General features: G+C 42.0%; 1 protein-coding gene across 4 annotated transcripts in view; it reads left to right on the top strand.

Annotated features, from left to right (window-relative positions):
* The window catches only part of GRIA1 (glutamate ionotropic receptor AMPA type subunit 1), a 306,425-nt gene that overhangs the window by 205,602 nt on the left and 78,327 nt on the right, over positions 1-22,496 (top strand). For all 4 annotated transcript variants that reach the window (XM_077895794.1, XM_077895793.1, XM_077895792.1 and 1 more), the window contains 3 exons: positions 3,326-3,436; positions 4,527-4,733; positions 10,716-11,086. In XM_077895794.1, coding sequence (XP_077751920.1) covers positions 3,326-3,436; positions 4,527-4,733; positions 10,716-11,086 — 689 coding nt within the window. The remainder of the gene's footprint in view (positions 1-3,325; positions 3,437-4,526; positions 4,734-10,715; positions 11,087-22,496) is intronic.

Raw genomic sequence — 22,496 nt, 5'->3', positions numbered from 1 at the left:
ACACACTATACTCATTGTTGTACATGCATTAGTTCATTTAATCCTCAGCAGCCCCAAGAGACAGACATACTGTATCAGATACTCAGGTACTTTTGATGTATCCATTCTATAGAGCAAGAACTAAGGCCCACTAAGGTCAGGTAACTGGGGATCCCTGGGTGGCTCAACGATTAACTGCCTGCCTTTGGCCCAGGGTGTGATCCTGGAGTCCTGGGATCGAGTCCCACATCAGGCTCCCTGCATGGAGCCTGCTTCTCCCTCTGCCTATGTCTCTGCCTTTCTGTGTGTGTGTGTGTGTGTGTGTGTGTGTGTGTGTGTGTGTGATGAATAAATAAATAAAATCTTAAAAAAAGAAAGGTAAAATTAGTAATTAAGAAACTCTACCTTTTAAACCAGGTCTGTCTAGGCTGGAGATCAACATCTTGACTATCAAGACCCACTTTAAAAAATCATACCTAATAATATACTGTAGGTTTTAGAGAAATTAGTTGCCTATCAAAGGAGGCAACCTGCTCTATATTGGTGGTTTGAGTAGGAGCACCTAAACCTGGGGCTAATTGTGAAGAAAAGGAAGGCAGGGAGGGAGGGAGGGTACAAGGAAGGAAGGGAGGGAGGAAAGAAGGGGAGGATGGAAAAGAAGGAAAAAGGGAAAGGGAATGAAAACCCCTTATCATCACCATCTTTGAGGGGGGACATGACATTTACCAGACCTCCTTCCAAGTTTGTATTGATTATATTAAATAATCTAACCTGGCTTTTATGCCCTGCCACTAATCTGCTATATAATCTGTATAAATTAGATCATTTGACTTCCCCAAGCCTCAGTTATCCCATCTATAGAGGAGAGAAAATAATTCCAAGCCTGTCTGCTATCTGAATGGCCTAAAGAGCAAAAGAGTTAAATGTTGTGAAAGTGCTTTGGAAATTCTTTTAAAACTTGCATCATGATATACTACTATAGTGGTTTTAAAATTTTTCAGCCCGAGAGCTCCTTGTAAAAGGGAATCCCAATATGCGAAAAAGCAGAGCTGACTGTTTTGAAAGAGGAATGAGGAACCTAGAGCTTCCCCCCAACTTCCAGACCCCTCACACACCTCCCATGAAAGTGGGGAAAGATTCCCACAGATGCCCCCAGGGTTCCAAAGAGCCCTGGCCTAGCAAAGTGAGGGAGGCTAGACTGCATCCTGGCTTTGCACAAGTGCCCTGGTCCCTCTCTATAAATGGAAAGGGTTCGAAGAAATGATTCTTCATGCCTCTTCCTTCCAGCTCTGACATTCTGGAAATCTAAGTTTCTGGTTCTTGTGTCATTAGAAAGATCTCCTTCCATAGTGACTAGAAGACAACATTGTGCATGTGCACTGATGGTAGATCTTGACCCAGTGTCCTGAGAGGCCTCTGAGCTGTCTCACCATTGACACAGTCTACTGTCTCCATGTCGGAGGCACACATTGTCTTAACAAACATTTCTTGAACTGCTTCTCTGTGAAAGACTATGCTGAGCAAAGAAAGGTATCCTAGAAGGAATAGACCTCTGGCTTTTTCCACCAGGAGCCTGCAGCATGGTGGAGAGATCGAGATGGTCCCCACTGGAGACCTACTTAAGGCCTTCAGTGGTGGGCAGGCAGCTTAGCAGAGCACGTAGGGCATGGCCCTGCAGGCAACCTTCCTGATTAATATTCTGGCTCCATGTACCCACTTCATAGGTTTTTTGTGAGGATGGAAGAAGTTAAAACATAAAAAACACTTAGGAGAATGCCTGAAACCCAGTAAGCACTCACTAAATGTTAACTAAGATGATTCTCAGCCCCGACCCAAGTCCCCTCATACCAAGAATAGCATAGCCACCTTCCAGGTACATCACTTTGAGTAAGTTACAAACCCCCCTAAGCCAAATGAAATGGTACAAAAACTTCAAAACACTCAGTATCTGATATAGCAAGAACATAATCAGTGTTGGCAATTATCATCATTGCTGTTAATGGCAGTAAGATCACAGAGAGAATTGCTTCTTTCCAACTGAGGGAACAGGGAAACACATCAAGGTGACAGTGCTAGTTTTGTTGACCACTGGCATGTGCCTCAGCTTTGGAAGCCTGAGCTAAGTTCTGGCTGGTGGAAGGCCTGCTCCTCCCTCTGCATATGAGCTTCCAGTTCTCTTTCCCTTTTGACCCTATGTCTACAACCGGCAGAATAACAAAACACAACAATAAATAGAGACAGAGACAGAACTGTGTGTTTGTGAATATGTGTGTATTAGCCATGCCATTCTGCTCTTTCTAAACCTTCCATGACTCCCTGTTGCCTTCAGGATAAAGTGTATAGCGTTTAGCCTGGCATTTGAATCCATCTCCTACTCAGACCCATGTGCCCACTGCCCTGTTGAGCTAACTCTATCTTCTACCCAGGAGCCATTGAACTTACGTATCTGGGCAGATTCCTGCCTTTATATCTTGGCATATGTTCAAGTTTCTCCAGCCTAAAAGGCTTGGGCCCAACCTGTGCATCCTTCATGATCTCATGTGTTGCATGTGTCATCTCTTTCCAAGTAGGCTGGGGGACTTCTAAGAGCAAGGACTACCTCTTAGACTTTTGTATCTCTCTCAACCCACCATACAATATTACCAGAGCTTTAGCTCAGAGCTTTGCACACAATAGGGATCCAATAAATATTTGCTGAAAGACCTTGGAAAATAAGCCAGTATAAATAAGCTACTGATGTAAAAAAAAAAAAATAATGTTTTCAGCCAGTATTTTAGGCACTAATATATCCTCAGTATTATAATAGTTTATAATTGAAAATAGGGGAAATAAATGATAAAAGATAAAATAACCATCACTGAGGAAGTTAAATCTAGATGGAAAAATACAGTTAGTCTAAAAAGAAAGCAAAAGGAATGTAATTTTTAAATCATATGATTCCAACTACCATTCAGAATAACCTCAAGAAGAGAAGGGTAAATACGCATGGAGGAAAAAGGGGTTTGTGAACAACTGTAGGGAATTTGATTTCCACATCCCTGGCTTGCATAGTACAAAATGGTTTAGCTGCTTTAACAGTTATGCCCACCCCCCTTAAAGGGGGCAATTTCCAGACTCAGCCCATCATGGTGAGGATATTCATAGGGGAGGGGCTGGGAGGACTTGGAGAGCATTTTACCTCTCGTTGTTTTTAAATACCAGTATTTTAGAGCCTGGTATGTGTGGTATTGTATGGTGTGATGATGAGGCCCTTGTTTTTTTGTCTGATGTTGGCTGGATGGTCCACAGTAGGCCAGTCCTGGGGAGCCTGGCTTATCTTATGTCATCACCTTCCTCTCCTTAACAGATCGGTTACTGGAATGAAGATGATAAGTTTGTCCCTGCAGCCACTGATGCTCAAGCCGGGGGGGACAATTCAAGTGTCCAGAATAGGACATATATCGTCACTACAATCCTAGTGAGTACTCAGTCCTTCATTGAGGTTACCTGGGATACAAGCTAGACCAACACAAAGGTTTTCCCAGGAGCAAAAGCTAGTCACTCTTCTCGCCAAAACTGTGCCATAATTAGAAAGAGGGAGTAGAAAAAAACAAGCCAGAGATGCTGTTTTCACTCTGGTTCTGCAATTATTTCACTTTGTATCCTTGAGTAAATCACGTACTTTCCTTTGAGCCATAGTTTTCCCAAATATAAAATATAATACTGAACTAAATTATGGTGGTTCTCAGACTTTGTGAAGACTTTCAGTAGAAGCCATTTGCTTCAATGTGGTTGGAACTGGAGGGTATTATGCTGAGTAAAGTAAGTCAATTGGAAAAGGACAAACATTATATGGTTTCACTCATATGGGGAATAGAAAAAATAGTGAAAGGTATCACAGGGGAAAGAAGAGAAAATGAGTGGGAAAAATCAGAGACTGTGACAGAACATGAGAGACTCCTAACTCTGGGAAACGAACAAGGGGTAGTGGAAGGGGAGATGGGCAGGGGGATGGGGTGACTGGGTGATGGGCACTGAGGGGGGCACTTGACGGGATGAGCACCGGGTGATACGCTGTATATTGGCAAATCGAACTCCAATAAAAAAAAAAGTATACCAAAAAAAAAGCCATTTTCAAAGAAAGTCTTCTAAAACCCAGCACTTTAGCTGCTTTATATCCACTTTATAAAGTAGATATAAGTGGAGCTGCTGTGATTTTCAATGATTGACCATGAGAAAGCTGGAGACTATTTAGAGTCAAATTTCCCAACATAGTGCCTCTAGAGGTACCTCCAAAAAATACAAGAGTTCCTGGAACATAATTTAAAAAGCTGAGCCCGATAGCTACCTCAATGATGAAATATTCATATTTTAAGAGTTTGCTTCCTTAAGCCAAGACATTTTGTGATGGACCAGAAATGCAGGAAGTAGATTTAGGGACTTGTAGAGACTTCTCTGAAGTTAACCAATATTGGTGAAATCCTCCTCTGCCATGCCAAAGTCCTCCTTACCTATGAGTAGACCCACAACCCACATTCTCTCTCTCCCCCCCTCCATTTCTCCACCAGGAAGATCCTTATGTGATGCTCAAGAAGAATGCCAACCAGTTTGAGGGCAATGACCGCTACGAGGGCTACTGTGTAGAGCTGGCGGCAGAGATTGCCAAGCATGTGGGCTACTCCTACCGTCTTGAGATTGTCAGTGATGGAAAATATGGAGCCCGTGACCCTGACACCAAGGCTTGGAATGGCATGGTGGGAGAACTGGTCTATGGAGTAAGTTCTCCCCAGGATGGGGAATTGGAGGGCAGAGAGAGGGTTTGACAAAAAATCATTTGGTGGTTGGCTGGCCCTGCCCACAGATACCTATGGGACACCTTAACTTAGTATTGTTGCTGCCAAAAAGATGAGGGTTCAAAATCCATTATCTTAAGACATTCTTTGTTCAAGGCTTCTTGTCCCAACTTCCTCTGCCAAACTTAGCTCACACTTGTGCCATCAGTTGATCATCATCTAACACAGGTGATAGCTGAACTTCAGAAGCAGTCTTCCTAAGGCATACTGCTGAGTTGCCACTTCCCTGCTCAAAGTCATTTATGGCCCCTCCACGTAAATCTCTTCCCTGGTGTTAGATGTATCATAGATCCAACCCAACTCTTTAGTCACTCACCCCAATATTCCCTCTCTTGTACCTTCTACTTTTGCCAAACTACGCCAAGTCACTCTGTTCTATAGAATGTTTCCTTACATTTAACACCCCCAAAGTCTTGTCCCTCCCCCAAAATCTGTATCAAATATTGCTTTTACCAAGGTGTCACTTCTTTCTCCCCATAATAGGTGTGAACTCTCCTTTATAAGTGCTCTTGCCTTCCCTTGTAGGATTTAGTTTCTTCTCCTGTTATGGCTTACCCCACCTTGTATAATAGTTATCTGTGTAATAGGAGATCTCTCTATCCCTATATCACTCACTACACTCGAAATAACACCATGCACAATTGCTATAAAATCTTCAATAAGTTGAAGCAGTTTTGAAAAGCCACTGAATGCCTGAATTGCTTTAAGTATTTAAGGAATCACTGAGAAGGAAAAGATCTGATCCTGTCCCAAAAGATCTTAACATTTTATGGGGTAGAAAATACAATAAGAGAGAATAGTAAAAGATAGCATAGTTCAAGATTCAGGCAAGAGGATAACATGAGTTTGTCTAGCCCTCAAGAGGGATATGGAACCTGAAAGTGGCCATGTTCAAATAGAGAGAAAGGCAGCCCAGGAATTTCTAGTGATAGAAATAAGAAAGAGTGAGAAAATACTGGTCGTTTGTACAGAGGGCTCAAATCGAGTAGTCAGGGCTACATTTGAGTAAGAAATGACATGGGGAAGAGTGGATTGATTCAGTGGATGCTGGGAAATGATGAAGATACTTGAGTAGAAAAACAACAAAAGGCAACATAAGAAGTCAGCCACCACTTGCAGCAAAGGAACCACTAGAGCTTCACTTGCAGAAATTGAAGACTCCAGGCTGGTCTCTGAGCAGAAGCATATGCTGAGTCCCAGGTTGATGTTGAGTTCCAGTCAGGATGAAGCAACCATTTAGGTTAAATCTCATTGTCCTATATCTGGACAACAGGAGTCATGATGGCCTTGAGGGCCACACAAAGGGAATTCAAAGAAGAGAGGTGATAAGGAAAATCTTCCACAGGAGAGTGGCTTTTGAGATGACCTGGAAAAATAGCTAATGAATTGAGGAGGGGGGTGTGTTTCTGCCCTTTCTCCTCCTTCTACTTTCTCTCACTTTGGGAAGCTCCACTGATGTCAGAGACCTGGATGGTTAATGCTGCATCTGGAGGCTGGTTTCCATGGGAACCTCCACTAGCATTCATCTTCTCCCTCACCCCATGGAATGCATTTCTCTTAGCAAAAGGCCTGTGATGCAGGCAGAACAATGGTACAATCATCCTGTGTCAAGCTCCCCAGTAGCCAACAGTCCGTGATGGGTCACTGTGAGAAACAGGACTTACCCCTGGTGCCCCAGGACCAGTCCTTCCCCATCCATCCCCTCCTCTCCTTCGGGGCCTGTCCTTCTTCGCAGTACAAACTATATTCGGAAGACTCCACGATGGGCCCAATTCAGTACTCTCCCTTGATTTTTGGTCTGGCTTTCTTTTTCTGTTCCCTGAGGAAGAAGAGAGAAGTTTAAGGAAATATCTGTCAGCCACAAACAACTAAAAAGTTAGACAAAACTCATTAGGAGGCCTCCACATTTATTCTTTCTGTGTCTTTTAAATCGCTAAGCCAATCAAAATCTCTCATCATCTTTCTGTTCCCTCTTGTTCTTATCAAAAATTATAGTAGTGGCATTTTCACAGGTAGTATGTGCCAGGTGACATGCTAAATACCCACATCATTTCATTCATGCCTCCTCCAACCCCATAAGATATAAATACATAATTTATTTTCCACATTTTATAGATAAGGACACTGAGGCTCAGTGCAGGGTAGGTCATTTGGCAAAGGACAGCTAGTAAAAGCAGAGCTATGACATGCAGCCTGGCTTTCGGACTACACGCTGGGTCCTACTGCCTCTATAGTAATCACATCATCCCTAGCACTGGACTGTAAGGCCACTGTTAAATGGGAATGAGAATAGCAATAGTGTCTGCATTCTCGGATGCCACACACTGCAAATGGAGTTTCTGCTTCTTGCATGGATATGGCTTTGTGCTTGATTCACAGGTGGTTTCCCTGCTTGTCTTCTGTCTTGGTGAAGCAGAAAGAGTGTGAGTTTTGCAGACAGACACCTGGACTTGAGTTCCAACTCCACCTACTGGCTACAAAACTCCTACAAGTCACTCAACTCCTGAAAAATAGGAAAAGTGAATCTCTTATCCCAGGGCTAGGATGGGGAGCTTACCATGCAGTGTCTGGCTCAGAGTAGATCTCTATCCCTTATCGTTTTCTTCACATTTTGTTTTTACCTACAGCATCAAAACTGTTTACTCTTCTCCTAGATTGCTTCTAGACATCACATATTTTGTTTGGAGCTTTCCTAGGTCAATGGTTCTCAAAGTGTGATGTCTGGACCTGGGGCATTAGCATCATTGGGGAACTTACTAGAAATGCAAATTCTCAAGTATCACTCTAAGATCCGGAAACTGCCACCTGTATTTTTTAAAGCCCTCCAGGTGATTCTGACGTATAATTAACTTGGAGAGTCATTATTGTCCAAAGAAGTTTAAATAAATAATTTTGACCATCTGAATGCTTACACTTCACAGTATTCTCACATATTTGAATTCTTTTGATCCTCACAAAACCATCCTATCAGGGACGCCTGGGTGGCTCAGCGGTTGAGCGTCTGCCTTTGGCTCAGGGTGTGATCCAGGGTCCGGGATCGAGTCCCACATTGGACTCCCTCTGCCTGTGTCTCTGCCTCTCTCTCTATGTCTCTCATGAATAAATAAAATCTTTAAAAAAATAAAAATTAAAAAAAATCCTATCAAATAGTTAAAGCAAAAATTATTATACCTCCTTTTTTTAATGAGGAATTTGATATCCCAAAATACAACTTTGGTTGTCTTAGGACTCACCTAAGGCCATGTGACCAGCAAGTTACAGAGCAGAGCAGCCAGGTATGCTTTCCCAGATGAGCTCTGCCTTTGACCAATCCTGCAGAGCTCCAGTAATAACCTCAGGTGTTTGAAACAACTCTCCAGGCCTCTCAGTCAATGTCAAACAAGTTAAAACACTGCCAGTTTGCACAAACCACCTTTCCCTCTCTGGACTTGAGACTTTTCTTTATAAAGTAAGGTCATTGAATGTAGCAACTCGCACTGTGTGTGTATCCTACACACATTGATCTCTTTTGATGCTCAGGGATCCACGGCCAGATAATTTTAGAAGAACTGCATCTGTTTACCTCTCTTGGAAATTCTCAGTGCATAGTGTTCTTTTAAAGGTTCTGAGAAGTCTTGCCCCAAAGTAACCTGTTTAAATTCATGTTTCCCGATGTTGTACTTATCAACATCCTTCCAGAAATAATGTTCCATGAAACAAATCCTGGAACTGCTGAATGAACTAAGCACTAAGATGATGTGCTTCTATCTTTTCCAGTCTACAGTTCCTTTCATTAACTCACGTCGGGAGGCATCAAACAAATCCGTTCAATTCTTGTGTAGTCCCTCCAAGTCATCTCTATGATTTTTCTCCTCCATTCCTTTTCTATCTTTCTACCTATGTTAGGTTACAGAGGAAAGAGTAAATATCTTTCCCTTGCACTAGCTTGTAAGTGTTTGGGAAAAAGAAAAAATATATATATATATTATTATACATATAATATATTAAGATTATGCAGTAGTTGTTAGGAGGGAAAAAACAGAACTACTATCAAATTTGCACCCAATTCCACATTGCTTTATGGAAAGTTTCTTTCTCTAGGTGAGAATTTAAGTCATTCTGAAGCCAGGCTTTTTATTCCACTTAAAGCACCTTCTCAAAAACCCCAGCCAATGAGAGTAACCAGAAGAAATCTTGTCTATGCGACACCAGCCAGCACCTGAGTGGGGCCCTCATCTGCACAGCATCTGTCACCAGCTTCACATCTGGACTGTAATGCAGCAAAATGAGAGAAAGCCAACCTGGAACAGACTTGCACAGACATGTCTCTCGTTTCAAAAATGAGTGTTGTGGCACCTGTCTATGGAACCTTCTTGGGTTTCTAGGATCTCTTGATCTTAGGACAACAGATCAATGGATTTTTATTGTATAGATGTCAGTGCTTCTGCCATTAGGGAGAGGGAAGGAAGACCAAAGAGCAAGGCTGGAGATTCCACATGCAGGATGTCCAAGGCTGAGCATTTCTTGCAACCTTTTTATGTTTATCTACATGCTGGATTTGAATTTTAAAAAGTGAACTAACTATATATTCCTTAGAAGTCTTCTTAAAAAATACTTGTGAAACTCTCCTTTCCTCCTCTCTGCCCTCACTTACATGATTCTCTCCTTCTGGAATGGCCAGACCAACAAGGTGCTACCCCTCCTTCAATGCCAAATTATGTGTCACTTCTTTTATGATGTGACCCCTAATCTCCTCAACCAAAATTATTGTGTCTCTGGTCTCTCTCCTGCATTATTTTGTATTTCTTGGATAGCACATTTCCAGCCTACTTTGCAGACTGAGAAGTTGTTTGTAGGTGGCTAGGGAGGAGGATGGATACGTATACCAACCTCTCCTAGTATTTTGTAATACCCCGAGTATAGGGACCATAGCTCACCTATAGCTTCCAGCCTAGGGCTTGCACATAATAAGTGCCCAATAAGTGTTTATTGAGTTAAATATGCCTTTACCACCTTATTAGCCAGGGATATGTTGGCTACAGATAAAAGAAACCCAGTCCAAACTGGTTTAGGTAAACAGAAGGGTTGGTTCATGTTCCTGGGGACAAACAGAATATATTAACCCATCTTTCTAGGAGTACACGGTAAGCCCTGAATTTAGCATGGCCCTAATTATATTATGGACCAGTTTCTGCATCTCTCACTCTGACTCTCAGGGATAGTGCTCATTAAATTAGCTTGGGTCCTATACCATTTTTTAAAAAGATTTTATGTATTTATTTGAGAAAGAACACGTAGGCATGGGCAGGGGGAGCAGCAGGCAGAGGGAGAAGCAGGATTCCTTGCTGAGCAGCAAGCACAAAGCAGGACTCAATCCCAGGACCCTGAGATCATGCCCTGAGTTGAAGGCAGCCCCTTAACTGACTGAGCCACCCAGGTGCCCCAATCCTTTGTCATTTCTTGAATGAATTATTCTGACCAGGGAAACCAAATAAACTGATAGCCAAACCCAGGTCATGTGCTTCACCATGTAACCAAGTGATCAGCCCCATTTGAACTAGTAAAACTAAGAGTGGGGCAGGAGTGAGTTTTCAGTGGAGGAAGGAGGTATGGCTGCTGGGCAGGTAGAAGCAACAGATATTACAACATCCCCCTCTAGTAATGTGAAGAAGTTGCCTTAACAGGGCTGTCAAACAATGGGATAATTTCTCCTGTAAGATAGTGAGCTGATCATTCATTTGTCAGAAATACCTTATAGAGAGTAGGAGGGATTAGACTTCTAAGGTTCTTTTCAACTTTCACATCCTTTAAGATGCAAAAGAATATTCAGTGGAGAGAGAGAAAGAGAACACAGAGCTACTGAGCTCAACTGCATTTCTTCTTCCTTTTTTTTTTTTTTTTTTTTTTTTTTTTTTTTTTTTGCAGAGAGCCGATGTGGCCGTAGCTCCTTTAACTATCACCTTGGTCCGGGAAGAGGTGATAGATTTCTCCAAGCCATTTATGAGTTTGGGGATCTCCATCATGATAAAAAAGCCACAGAAGTCCAAGCCGGGGGTTTTCTCCTTCCTCGATCCTTTGGCTTATGAAATCTGGATGTGCATTGTCTTTGCCTACATTGGAGTGAGTGTCGTCCTTTTCCTGGTCAGCCGCTTCAGCCCATATGAATGGCACAGTGAAGAGTTTGAGGAAGGGCGGGACCAGACAACCAGTGACCAATCCAATGAGTTTGGGATATTCAACAGTCTGTGGTTCTCCCTGGGAGCATTCATGCAACAAGGATGTGACATTTCTCCCAGGTCAGTCAGCTCTTCTCAATCCTTTTGCTCAATGCTTTATTTTTCTTGGGGAAAAAAAGCAAATACTGTTAAGTTAAAGAATAAGAATTATTTCCAGACTTCATTGTATTCAGCTTTTCAATTATGCTTTATAGTCAACTGTCCAGTGCATGCTGCTGATTATCTGGATACCTCCTGTGTTTGAGCCAACTCTGTCTGCTATCTGGTTGATATGCTCAGTCAAGATTAGCAGACATCATCAGAAATCTGGTGTTCTGTAGCTGAAAGTTTCAAAGAAGGGACGGGGGACAGTATGGTACAACTACCAGTTAGTGAGCATCTACCATATGCAAAGCAAGGTTTTGAGTCCCATACTTGCATTATCTCACTGAATCCTCACAGCAGCATAAGGTGGGACCCTCATTATATCTTCTTTCATTAATGAGGAACCACACGAATGGTGAATCAAGTTTACATGGCTAGTAGCTAGGTGAGTCTGAATCTACTTCAAAGCACTACTTCTAATGCTACTTCTAAGTGATGGAAGGAGTGCTGAACTATGAGTGGGTTCCAGCACTGGCTGTAGTGTGCTCTGTATAGGCCTGAGCAGGTCACCTGACCCTAGTAGACCTCAGTTTCTTCATTTTTAAGAGAAAATGTTTTCTTTTTCTTAGTTCTGAGATAGACCTCAGAAATAATCTAGTTCCAGTGGTGATGTAATTTTGTTTCTTGTTGTTCAAAAGTGGAGTTTCTCAGAGGTGCCTCAGATACTGAACCGTGAGTACTTGGGTGCCACATCAGTGAGGTTGCAGCCCCCCACATGAGACCAGAGTAGCTCTATTTTTGTCTGTTTTATATATGAGATGGTGAATACTATTTCTCTAAAAAAAAAAAAAAAATGATTCTGTAGCTAAGAAAGAGGGGATAAAAGGCAGGATATAAGGGAGGGAGCATGAAAGAAACTTGAAATATACCAATCTGGACCAATCCTCACATTTATTGATCTCCTGTCTTTGTGTGTAATGTTTTTTCAACTACATTCTGGAATGTATATGGTACAAATCCCCTCCAATTTACCTGATACACAAGCACTGACTATATTTCCTTTTCCTTTTACAGTTGTTCATTGTCTATGAACTCCTTTTCCACTAGGCCGTCCCTTGTAGACTACCAAGTTTCTAAAGCACATAGGAAGGCATGACTTGGAACTTGGCTCTCATGAATAGATTTGCGCACACTGTCACCTTCTGGGGGCAAATTGCATAAATATTAAAGCCTCATGGACCTGTGCTGGAGGCATCTTTACCACCTGTCTGTTTTGCATTTCAGTGTCAACAAGAAGCAATTCCTAAGTAGCAATGGAATAAAATTCTTCCTAAGGAGCTTCTGTTAGGACTCATTTTGGCTGCTGTATAATTTAGGTAGTCTCATTGTTCACCATTATAATCTTGTTTTTCTTTAAATAAAAAGACAGTTGGGGGGTGGGGTGCGTGGGAGAGGAGGTGTGAGACTGGATGCTTGGCCAATACTGCCAAACACATGGTAAAGAGTAGATAGAACCAAGCAGGGGAAGGACTTGCTTAAAAATAAATCAGGCCAGTAGATAGACAGTGGGAAGAAATGACTCTTAGCTAGTCAGTTATAATGTAGGGCCATCATGGTATACACGTGTCTAAAAAGACCCAAAGTTTGTTTTTCTCCATTATTTCCTTCCTCAGTGGCATCTCACATCCTAATGTCTCACTGGAGTGGTCTGACCTCAGGGTATGTTTTCATACTCTTCACCCTTCCTCCCATGGTCACAAGTTGGTGGCCCACAAGAACCAAATTCTCTGCCAGGCCTGTATTTATTTAATCTGCCCAGAATTTGGTAGTTGTTGTGCACAGCCAAGTGGCAGCTCCCCTCCTTAGCTGATCCATGCCTCCTCCACTATACCCAGCCCCTAACTAACCACTTTCATCCCTTTGTTACCCAGCTGGCCCCTGGATACATTGTAATGCTATTCTGACTCTCAGGGGGTTTCTATAGGCCCCTAAACTCAGATTGGCCAGGGTAGGCCTGGCAAAGAAAAGTATACCTCAAGTAGATAAAACTTATTCTAAAAACTTATTCTAAGTTTGTGGCCTCTGGCTGCAGGAAGATTTTCAAACTTTGTCTCCAGGACTTCTGGGGGTTCCATTAGAGTATCTTAGGAACCAACACTGAGTGAAGAGGAGACCGAGCAGGATCCAACCCAGCCTCCTTCTTCTCAATCTTTGATAGAACCCCTCCACTCTGGGCCTGTTTTCACGGGTAAAATGGAACAGTTCTCACCCTCAAGTATTGTTGGGAGGTTTAAAATAGATTGATAACATATAGAACCCATAGTGTAATATCCAGGAAGTACTATAAAACAGATCCACTTTTTATTATTTTATTGATTTTATATATTGGGCTTTTCTTCAACTTCACAAGAAGAAAAGGAACTCACACTGACTTGAAAGCCACAGGACTTCTCCCTTCTCGGGAAGCCCAGAGACAAAGCAGAAACAGCCAGTGGTTCACTCCAGAGACAAGCAGCATCTAGATTCCTGAGTCTCTTCCTCGTGGAAACTGAGGAGAAGGATTTGTCATTTTGGATTAAAGAGACTAACAGATCTTTTAAAAGGGGGAGGTGGGGGGCGGGGAATCCTGGGCGGCTCAGCAGTTTGGTGCCTGCCTTCAGCCCAGGACGTGATCCTGGAGTCCTGGGATCGAGTCCCACGTCAGGCTCCCTGCATGGAGCCTGCTTCTCCCTCTGCCTGTGTCTCTGCCTCTCTCTCTATCTCTCTCTCTCTCTCTCTCATGAATAAATAAATAAAATCTTAAAAAAAGAGAGAGAGAGAGAGAGACACTGACAGACAAAAGAGTAAGCCTTCCAGAATAAGTTTTATCTACTTGAGGTGGACTTTTCCTTGTCAGGCCTACCCTGGCCAATCCCAGAGCTTAGAGACCTATAGAAACCCCCTGAGAGTCAGAATAGCATTACAATGTATCCTGGAAATATACACTAGAGAGAAAAAGCATATACTTCATCTCACCAGGGACAGCCAAAAAAGACAAGGACACTTAGACAGTGATCAGAGCCAGAGACCAAGCAAACAACTACAAACGTCTACAGAAGCTTTTCTTTTTGCTGTCTGCATATTTCCTGATAAAGTCACCAAGTTTCAAGAGCCTCTGACATGCAAAGCACTGTATCACTCTGGGTGCTATGGTGGGAAGAACTTTAAGTGACTTGTACACATCAAGCATCCTTTCAAAAGAGCTTCAATTAGTTGTTCTTGATGTTTACTTAAAGAATGTTTCATAAATCCTCACTAATTTAGATTTTCAGAAACTAAGTTCCATCTGAATTACATGTATCTACTGCACTCATGCACAAGTAGCTTTATGTCTTAATCTCTTCAAAGTCCATGTTAATGTCTCTTAATCAAAGTTAACAAAATGTAGCTAAATGTGCCTTCCTACAATTAACACAATAATCTGACCACAGTAATATGAACAGATAAAGAGTTGTCTTTCTTATAAGAGAAGTGGAAGCAGACAGTGTCTCACGGTTTAGTGAAATCAGGATCTGCTATTTTGTGATTGTCTTGGCATTTGCTCATATTCACAAGATGGCTACCCCCAGACATCATGTGCATGTTCAAGCAGCAAGAAGGGGAAGAAGTGTTGACATTTCTAACTCTTTGGATCAGAAAAACAAAAGCTTAACAACAGAATACTTCCCACCCCAGCAGCTGACATGTACTTCTATCTCATTAGTCAGAGCAGTGGCCCATGATCTCTTTTAGTAGCAAGGAAGGCCAGTAAGGTGTTCTAGTCTCTAGAGGGGAAGGGGTGGGGATGGATGGTGGGGACTCAATGAGCAGCATTGGCCACAGCTCCTAAAGTCAATGTTTTCTACACTTACACTGTGAATAAATAATCTGTAATTAACACATTCAATGACATGCTAGTAAATGCTTCTGAAATGCTTTAAAGACTCTTCCCACCTCTCTTTAAAATATTTATATGAGAAATTGGTTTAGGTTTTTAACATTCAAAGTTAAAATTCAGTTTAGCTGTGATCACAGATTACAATTTTTTATACTAGGCTGATGGTAAGATTAAAATGCCATCCATGAATTGACTTCATAGCCCTGCTTCTTATGTCTGATGACCTATTTTTAATAGATATTAAGATTTCTTTTCCCATAGAGAAGAACATTTTGAGAAGATATATATTAAAGGTGGGATAAAACCATCACAGGCAAAGTGTATTTTTAGCTCCCTCTACTTTCTTTTCTGCACTCTTTCTCCCTATTTGTGGCTAGTGTGGCTCATTTATTCAATAGATATTGCTAATTGTCCACAACATGTAGGGCATGGTGCAGGGTGCTGAGAATATGAAAATACATCAATGAGGAGCATGGAACTGTGAGTATTTGCTTCAAGGAGCTGACAAGTATAGTGCTGTAAGACAGACATTAAACAGGCTTTAGGATGTCTACAAATAAAATGATCCTGCTGTAGCAATAGATAATAAGGGAAGTGGAATTTCAGGGGACTTCCTTAAGTAATTCTGAAAAAATTTCTCTGAGGAGCTAATAGGTAAGAAAGAAATAGGCTTGCATAGAGCTGAGAGCTTTAAGAGCCAGTGCAAAGGCTCTCAGATGGAAAAGAGTTTAGTTGCTTTCAAAGATGGAAGGAATGACCAGAGTATATGACTTGCTGTGAATGAGAACAGAGATTTGAGATAGCATCAGAGAAGTAGGCAGAGTCCAGATAATGCACAGTTCCGTACTATAGTATAGATTTACAGTTTTACTTTATAATGGGAAGACATTGGAGAATTTTTAAGCAAGAAAAGGACTGATTTACATGCTGAAATACCACTCTAGGGAGCTATGAGGAAAATTAATTGGGCAGAGAATAGTCAAGAATGGGAACAGAGAAATAAAGTAAGAGGATCTCATGGCCATCCAGGGGAAATTATAGTGATGGAAATTATAGTGGTCATGAGGATGGATTTGTGGCCTACTTTGAAACTAGAACTGATAGCACTTGCTGATGGACTGGATATCTGAGAGTGAGGGGAGGGAGGAGTCCATGGTGGATCCAAGAGGTTGGGAACATTTGGAAAACAAGCAACTACAGTTCCAGAGACCTTTAGCTTTGAGCGGGATCATTAGGATGATCTAATTTATCCATCTCATGTTATGCATGAAGAAACCGAGGCCCAAGAGGGCAAAGCGATTTCCTCTGAGGTGACCAAGAAAACCCTGTAGCCTGTTGATGCCCAGTCCACTACCTACTACGCAGTGTCAGCCCAAGGCTCTACTGCCTGCAAATAGCTAAGAGTAAGCCCTTTGCCTCTTTATTCCCCACTTCCTCATTGGCTTGTCCATGGAGTCAATACTTTTCTGGTTGGGTTCAGATGACCTTAGAGAACAAGAGAGGTTTGGAGGGTTCTAGGCAAATAGTGAAAATGGGAAATTATGATTACATCTTTCAAAAGTCTTTTACTCCTGATCTTAAAATATATCAGAATATATGACAATTATCTCCAACTAGTGAAGGTAGTTAGTCTCAGTGAGAAGTCTCAAGTGGAGGAGTGATGGTACTTTGGAGATCTCCAGGAACCTTGTATCACACCCCCTAGCTAATCTACTTGTTGGGCCAAGTGATTCACCATGGGAACAGGATAACCAATGAACAGATCCCAAACTGATAACCAACAACAGTTTGACCTTTGCATTCACGCAAAAGTTCCATAGCAACCCATATGCCATGACATTGAGAGGTGATGAGAAATCCACCCCATCCACCTCCTGTTCTCCCACCTCCTCTCCCAGAGACAGTGATGCAAACCTCCTTCTCTTGCTCATCTTGTGTCATTTAAGTGCTGCAGGAGGAAAGAAGGGATGCTGAGAGTTGAAATTTAGGGAGGTTGGCTACCTGAAATCATAAACTATTTCACCTTTAGAAAACATAAACCTCATTTAGGACACAGATTCATTGCTGCAAGTAACAATATCACAAGGCTATATAGATAATCATGATGCAAGAAATGTATGACAGATGCTTTGTTCCTTAAGACTAGGTAGAGGAGTTTCTGTGGGGACCTCCTGGATCAGAATCATCTGTCCCTCACATTGGCCCAGGTGAGGGAATGCTGCAAATGTGATAGGTGTGATCTGTGCAGGTACTGTCTGGGAGCAGCCCCATCCCTGAGGGACTTCTTCAGCTCAGTGCCTCTTTCCTTTTCAACTTTAATCCTCTGCCACCTGATGGCAAGATCCAGAGCCAGACTTCAATGCCCAGCAGTTTCAGAGACCATTGAGAAGCACAGAGTGGAAGTTTCAGAAGCTCCAGAAGCCACATGGAAGTATTAAAATGAATGCAGTGACTAGGATAAAGGCTTCACTGGGTACGCAAATGAAAAGCATCATTTTCTGCATCTCAGCCAGCAATTCTGGCCATCAGTAAGAGGAAAGTCAAGTTACGCTCTCCCTCTCTAGAGTGTACTGAAAGTCCAAGGTTTGAATAGCTTAAATGAAGGAGAGATTGATTTTTTTTTTCTTTTAAAATCACAATAGGCAAGTTTGTAGGAAATGTTTCACCAAACTGAAAGGGATGTTTAGAGTCATTTGCTCACTCATTAAATGTGTATTTAGCACCTATTATGCAACAGACGTGGTTCAGAGTGATATAGGAGATATCACTGAACTAAGCAGACAAAACTCCCTGCCCTTCTAGGAGAACACCTGTAAAATGTAATCAACACCCCCATCCCATTATCATTAGGTGAAGGTTCTGGCATACACGGAAGAAAGGGATTTATCCAGGGGTCACAAAGATAACTCATGTAAGCTCAGTAACAAAAGAATGGAGGTCAGCCAGGGGCTGCAGTGAGCTAAGACACATATACGTCAGCTGAAGAAGGCAACTCCCACTCAGTTCTGGTCAGTCATTGCCCTGGGAACTCTATGAAGAGGAAACACATGCCAAGATTTAGTTGGAGATCCCTGGAAGGATGGCAAAGAGTATAATGTACCACTTGGAATATTTATGTACTTTTTAAAGGAATTTTCCCCCTCCATTTTTGGTTCCAAGTATAAAATGTGATCACTGTTTTTCTCATCTTTCACATGCCTTAGAAAATCCAGGCCATGAGTAGGGGCTACACTAGAAGAAAAATGGTCCCTATGTCTCTAAAACCAAAAAAGCCTACCCATGACTACATTCTCCCTAGGTTCTACATTTTCCTGGAGAGGACCCCCTGTTTCTTTTTAAACTTTCTCTGGAAATACAGCATTTGGGACCAGAAGACCCAATTGTTCATCTTCAGAGAAGTACAGAATTCTACATAAGAAAAATATGAAAGCATTATTAATTGAATTGATGGAGAATGTATACTCATATTCCTATGAGGAGTCTGATGGTTTTGAATATGAATTAGGCACACCATCCCTCTATGCAAAGGAATACTTTTGCCCTAGCTACGTTCAAGGAAGATAAAAGGCAAATTAAGGCCAGGGTATTACATAGAAGATAAATTGTGTTAAGCACACTAACATGGAAATGGCAAACCTAGGGTATGACAATCACGGTAGGTCTCCAGTGGTTTTAAGAGGGCCTTAAAATAAGGAAGCATGGTTCCTGCTGGAAGCAGGATGCAGTTCTACCCAAGGGAGGCAATGGGAACAGCTGTTGTCACAGGGGGCAGGCCCACAGGATGGGAGGAAGTGGTAAAGGAGCTTAGAAAAAAGTTCAGTCTCAGTCTATGGTTGGCCCACTGGGTGAGTCACTAAATCTGTCTCACTTCTCCATCCTCAAAATGGAAGCAAGATGGTCCCTATGTCCCCAGATCCTCATCTACGGCTTGTCTCCCTCTGATTCCCAGGTTCAACCAAGGTTCTAGCCAAACCAAATTGTATTTCATTTCATTTCCCCATGCCCTTGTCATCTCCTCCACTTAGAGTGACTGCTCCCTTCTTTCCTGCTCAACTCTTCGCCCTTTGCAAATACTGGATTCCCAGCCCCAATTACACCTCTAAAGTTGTGCTTCATGATAATGGTTATGTCTGAATTCTGGAATAGGGTCGCTGCAATTGAATCCTAGCAGCATCTCAGTCTCTTCTTCTGGAAGATGGGAGTGATAAGAAGAAGACCTACTGAAAGGATATTGAATGACATAATGCCTAGAAAGCTCTTCCTCTGCATAGGGCTGATCCATAGACAGGATGAGCTGTTGATGTTGATGTTGCTTTCACCACTGTCACCGTATATCTCTGAGGGTATCTTTCATCTTCAGCCCTGTACTAGAGTTACCCTGGCTATTCATCACCAAGACATAGACTGGCAGATTGATCTCTGCAGCTCATCCAAAACCTGGCACTTGGTGTTGTGTATTCAAATACACACTTGTTGAATTAACATGTCACTTTCTAAGGATGTCATATTTTTCATTTAATGGAGATAAAGCCATCTAATGAAGAGAATTTATGACTTTCACTAACTACCTGTGTCACATGGGGAAACTCAGTCCTGGTCTATGAAGGAATTTGGAGAAAAATCAGGTAGAACTGGAGAAAAGGAGGTTAAACAGGCCCAAAAGACAAAGTTCCCTATCATCCAATAGGTACCAGTTACCCCATTATTCAGAAATGCTCTAATCTCCTCTTGGCTCACAAGACAGTAGTAATAATTGCTTTTACTTGTTGCAATTACTTGTTAGGCACTCTGATGTTAGATCACATTACTTATCATCATGAAAACCTCTGCCTGGGTACATCAACACCATTCTATAGATGAGAAAACTGAAGCTTAGAGTGATTAACCTCCTCATCCTTGGTTACCCAGCAGAGCTGAGATTATAATCTGTGTTTGTCTGATTCCATGATTTATCCTTGACACAATGCAGTCTTCCAAAATCAGAAATCTTCTGAGGGTCCCTTAGGGCTCCCTGTGGGTTGTTAGAATTCATGGGGAAAAAAAAGTACTCATTTTTTTTTTCTGTAGGACTTCCTCACTCTGATTATTTTAATGGACCTTTTTTGCTTTGGGTTTTTATTCCATTTTTATTCTTTACAATCTCTTTGTCTTTAAAAGTCATCTTCTGAGAAAGGAGAGGTGAGCACCCAGGAGTGCACTCTGTGCCCATCAGGAGGGAGTACAATGTGGCCAGCTGGAGTGAGGAAGATATGAAATATAGACAAAAACAAAGCTATAACTAGTGCCACTTTGGAGAGGCCAATCTCTTGGCTTCAGCTAGGAGGTGACTATGGTATAGGGTAGGCTTCATAGTCACAGCCAAAAACTGAAGAGGGCATGGGATTCTTTAACTGTAACTCATTAGGAATGGGGGTGAGGAAAGAAAAGGCAAAAAGGATGGCAAATGGCCTTAAAATTGTAGGGGTAAGAAACTTATAGGGTCCACACATTTATCCTATAAAAATCGTTGTGCAAATGTGACAAGATATATGTATAAGGACATTCCTTTCACTGTTGTTTTAAAAATCTGGAGGTAGCCCACTGTCCCTCAGTGGAAGTCTGCTGAAAGGAGCATAGTTCATCATCCAGTGGAACCCAATGCAGCTGTTATGGTAGACGAACAAGGATGCTTGTGCTGCTTTGTAAAGATCTTTGGGATTACATGGCAGGGAAATAATGGGTTGTGGTCCCACTGGTCCCAAATTATAGGTTCTTTTCACTGCAGCAGGCTGCCTCTCTGGAACACAGGGAACTCAGAGAATGTGTAACTGAGGGCTAAACTCTGTGGCATGTGGTTTGGTGCCAATTTTTTTCTGAGAAAGGAAAAATTAGTGTGGGCTGTGGTGAAAAGAGACCTCTGGGAAACATTGGACTATGCCTTGAAAGATAAGATAAGGTTTTCTACAAAAGCAAAGATAAATGAAAAAGGAAGTCTCAGGGTAGGGGAGAGGGAGTGGGCAGGGATTGCTATGAACAAAGGCACTGAAGCAAGCATGTGTTGAGCCATGGGACCTGTCAATCAAGGTCATCCCTAGGTACTCATTAGCTGAAGGTTCAGAGCTGACAAAGTTTAATAGTAAACTCAATACTATGACTTTGGGGGACCTATAAGGTTTGTAAAACCAGTTGAGCATCACCCAAAAAACAAAGTCTAAAATGGGCAATGTTGGGTCAGTTCTTCAGTTGCCATCAGAAATAAATTCCCTGTTACCCATTAAGCACCTTTATTGATTGGTGTCAAGGCTTGGTCTACCATGGATGGAATGATGTCAGCCAGTTCTAACTTCTAGAATTCAGAGGATCCTGGCTAGGCACTTAGGGAGTCCCACCACTGCTGCTACCAGGTTATTTATCTCCTGAGTAGCACAAAAAGAAATGTCAGGCAGAAAGATGCCTTCCCTTCTGTATAATTCTGGCTAGGCACCCACTTGATAGTCATCTTCTCTTTCATGTCCTATTCTCTGTGTAGGTACCCATTCTGTGAATGGATAGAAAGAATGAAGAAGGAGTTTATTTTTTTTTATTTCTGTCATGCACAGTATGTATACTTCTGTAGACACCAGGGAGGATTAATCAATCAAATGTTTTAATTGAGCACCATCTTGGGTCTAAACCTTGCCTTAGCATAATGATGCTAAGCATTGTGGCAGATGCAAAGAAGCAAGAAACATGAGTTCTGACCTCTGACTTTGCAAGTCAGTAGTAAAACCAAGATATATAAGAAAGAAGGTAGTAAAGCAGAATGTGTATTTGAATAATTCCCAAACACAGGATTTATGGTCAATAGGTAGAGAAAAAAGATCACTGAGGACTAAAATGATCTAGGCTGCCTTAGTGAAAAAGGAGAGACTTGGGCTTGTCTCAAGGATAAAGCTAGACTTATAGAAGGAACTCTATAGAAGGACTTTTAGAAGGTAAGACATTTGGGGGATAGAGGGAAGCCCAAGCAAAGAAGGAAAAATAATTGTGTTTTGGGCACCCCGGGCGGCTCAGCGGTTTAGCGCCGCCTTCAGCCCAGGGCCTGATCCTGCAGACCCAGGATGGAGTCCCACATCAGGCTCCCTGCATGGAGCCTGCTTCTCCCTCTGCCTGCATCTCTGCCCCCCTCCCCATCTCTCTCTCTCTCTCTCTCTCTCTCTCTCTCTTTCTTTCTCTGTCTCTCATGAATAAATAAATAAAATCATTTAACAAAAAGAAAAAGAAAAAGGAAAATAACTGTGTTTTGAGACTAAGTAAACATTATTCAGAGAGACCTGGGTTTGAATCCTAGTCTACCAGTTACTAGCTATAAGCCTTGAGCCAGTAACTTAACTACAAAGCCACTGAGGTTCCTTTAAAAATTGGGGCCATTAATGCCAATATCATCAGATTATTACAAGAATACATAAGCAAACAAAAACTGATGCACAGTGCCTAGCATATACCAGGGAT

Source organism: Canis aureus, chromosome 4 (genome assembly GCF_053574225.1).
Source record: "Canis aureus isolate CA01 chromosome 4, VMU_Caureus_v.1.0, whole genome shotgun sequence".
Classification (NCBI taxonomy): domain Eukaryota; kingdom Metazoa; phylum Chordata; class Mammalia; order Carnivora; family Canidae; genus Canis; species Canis aureus.
The sequence above is the reverse complement of the archived record's forward strand: the minus strand, read 5'-3'. Positions and strand labels throughout refer to the sequence as shown.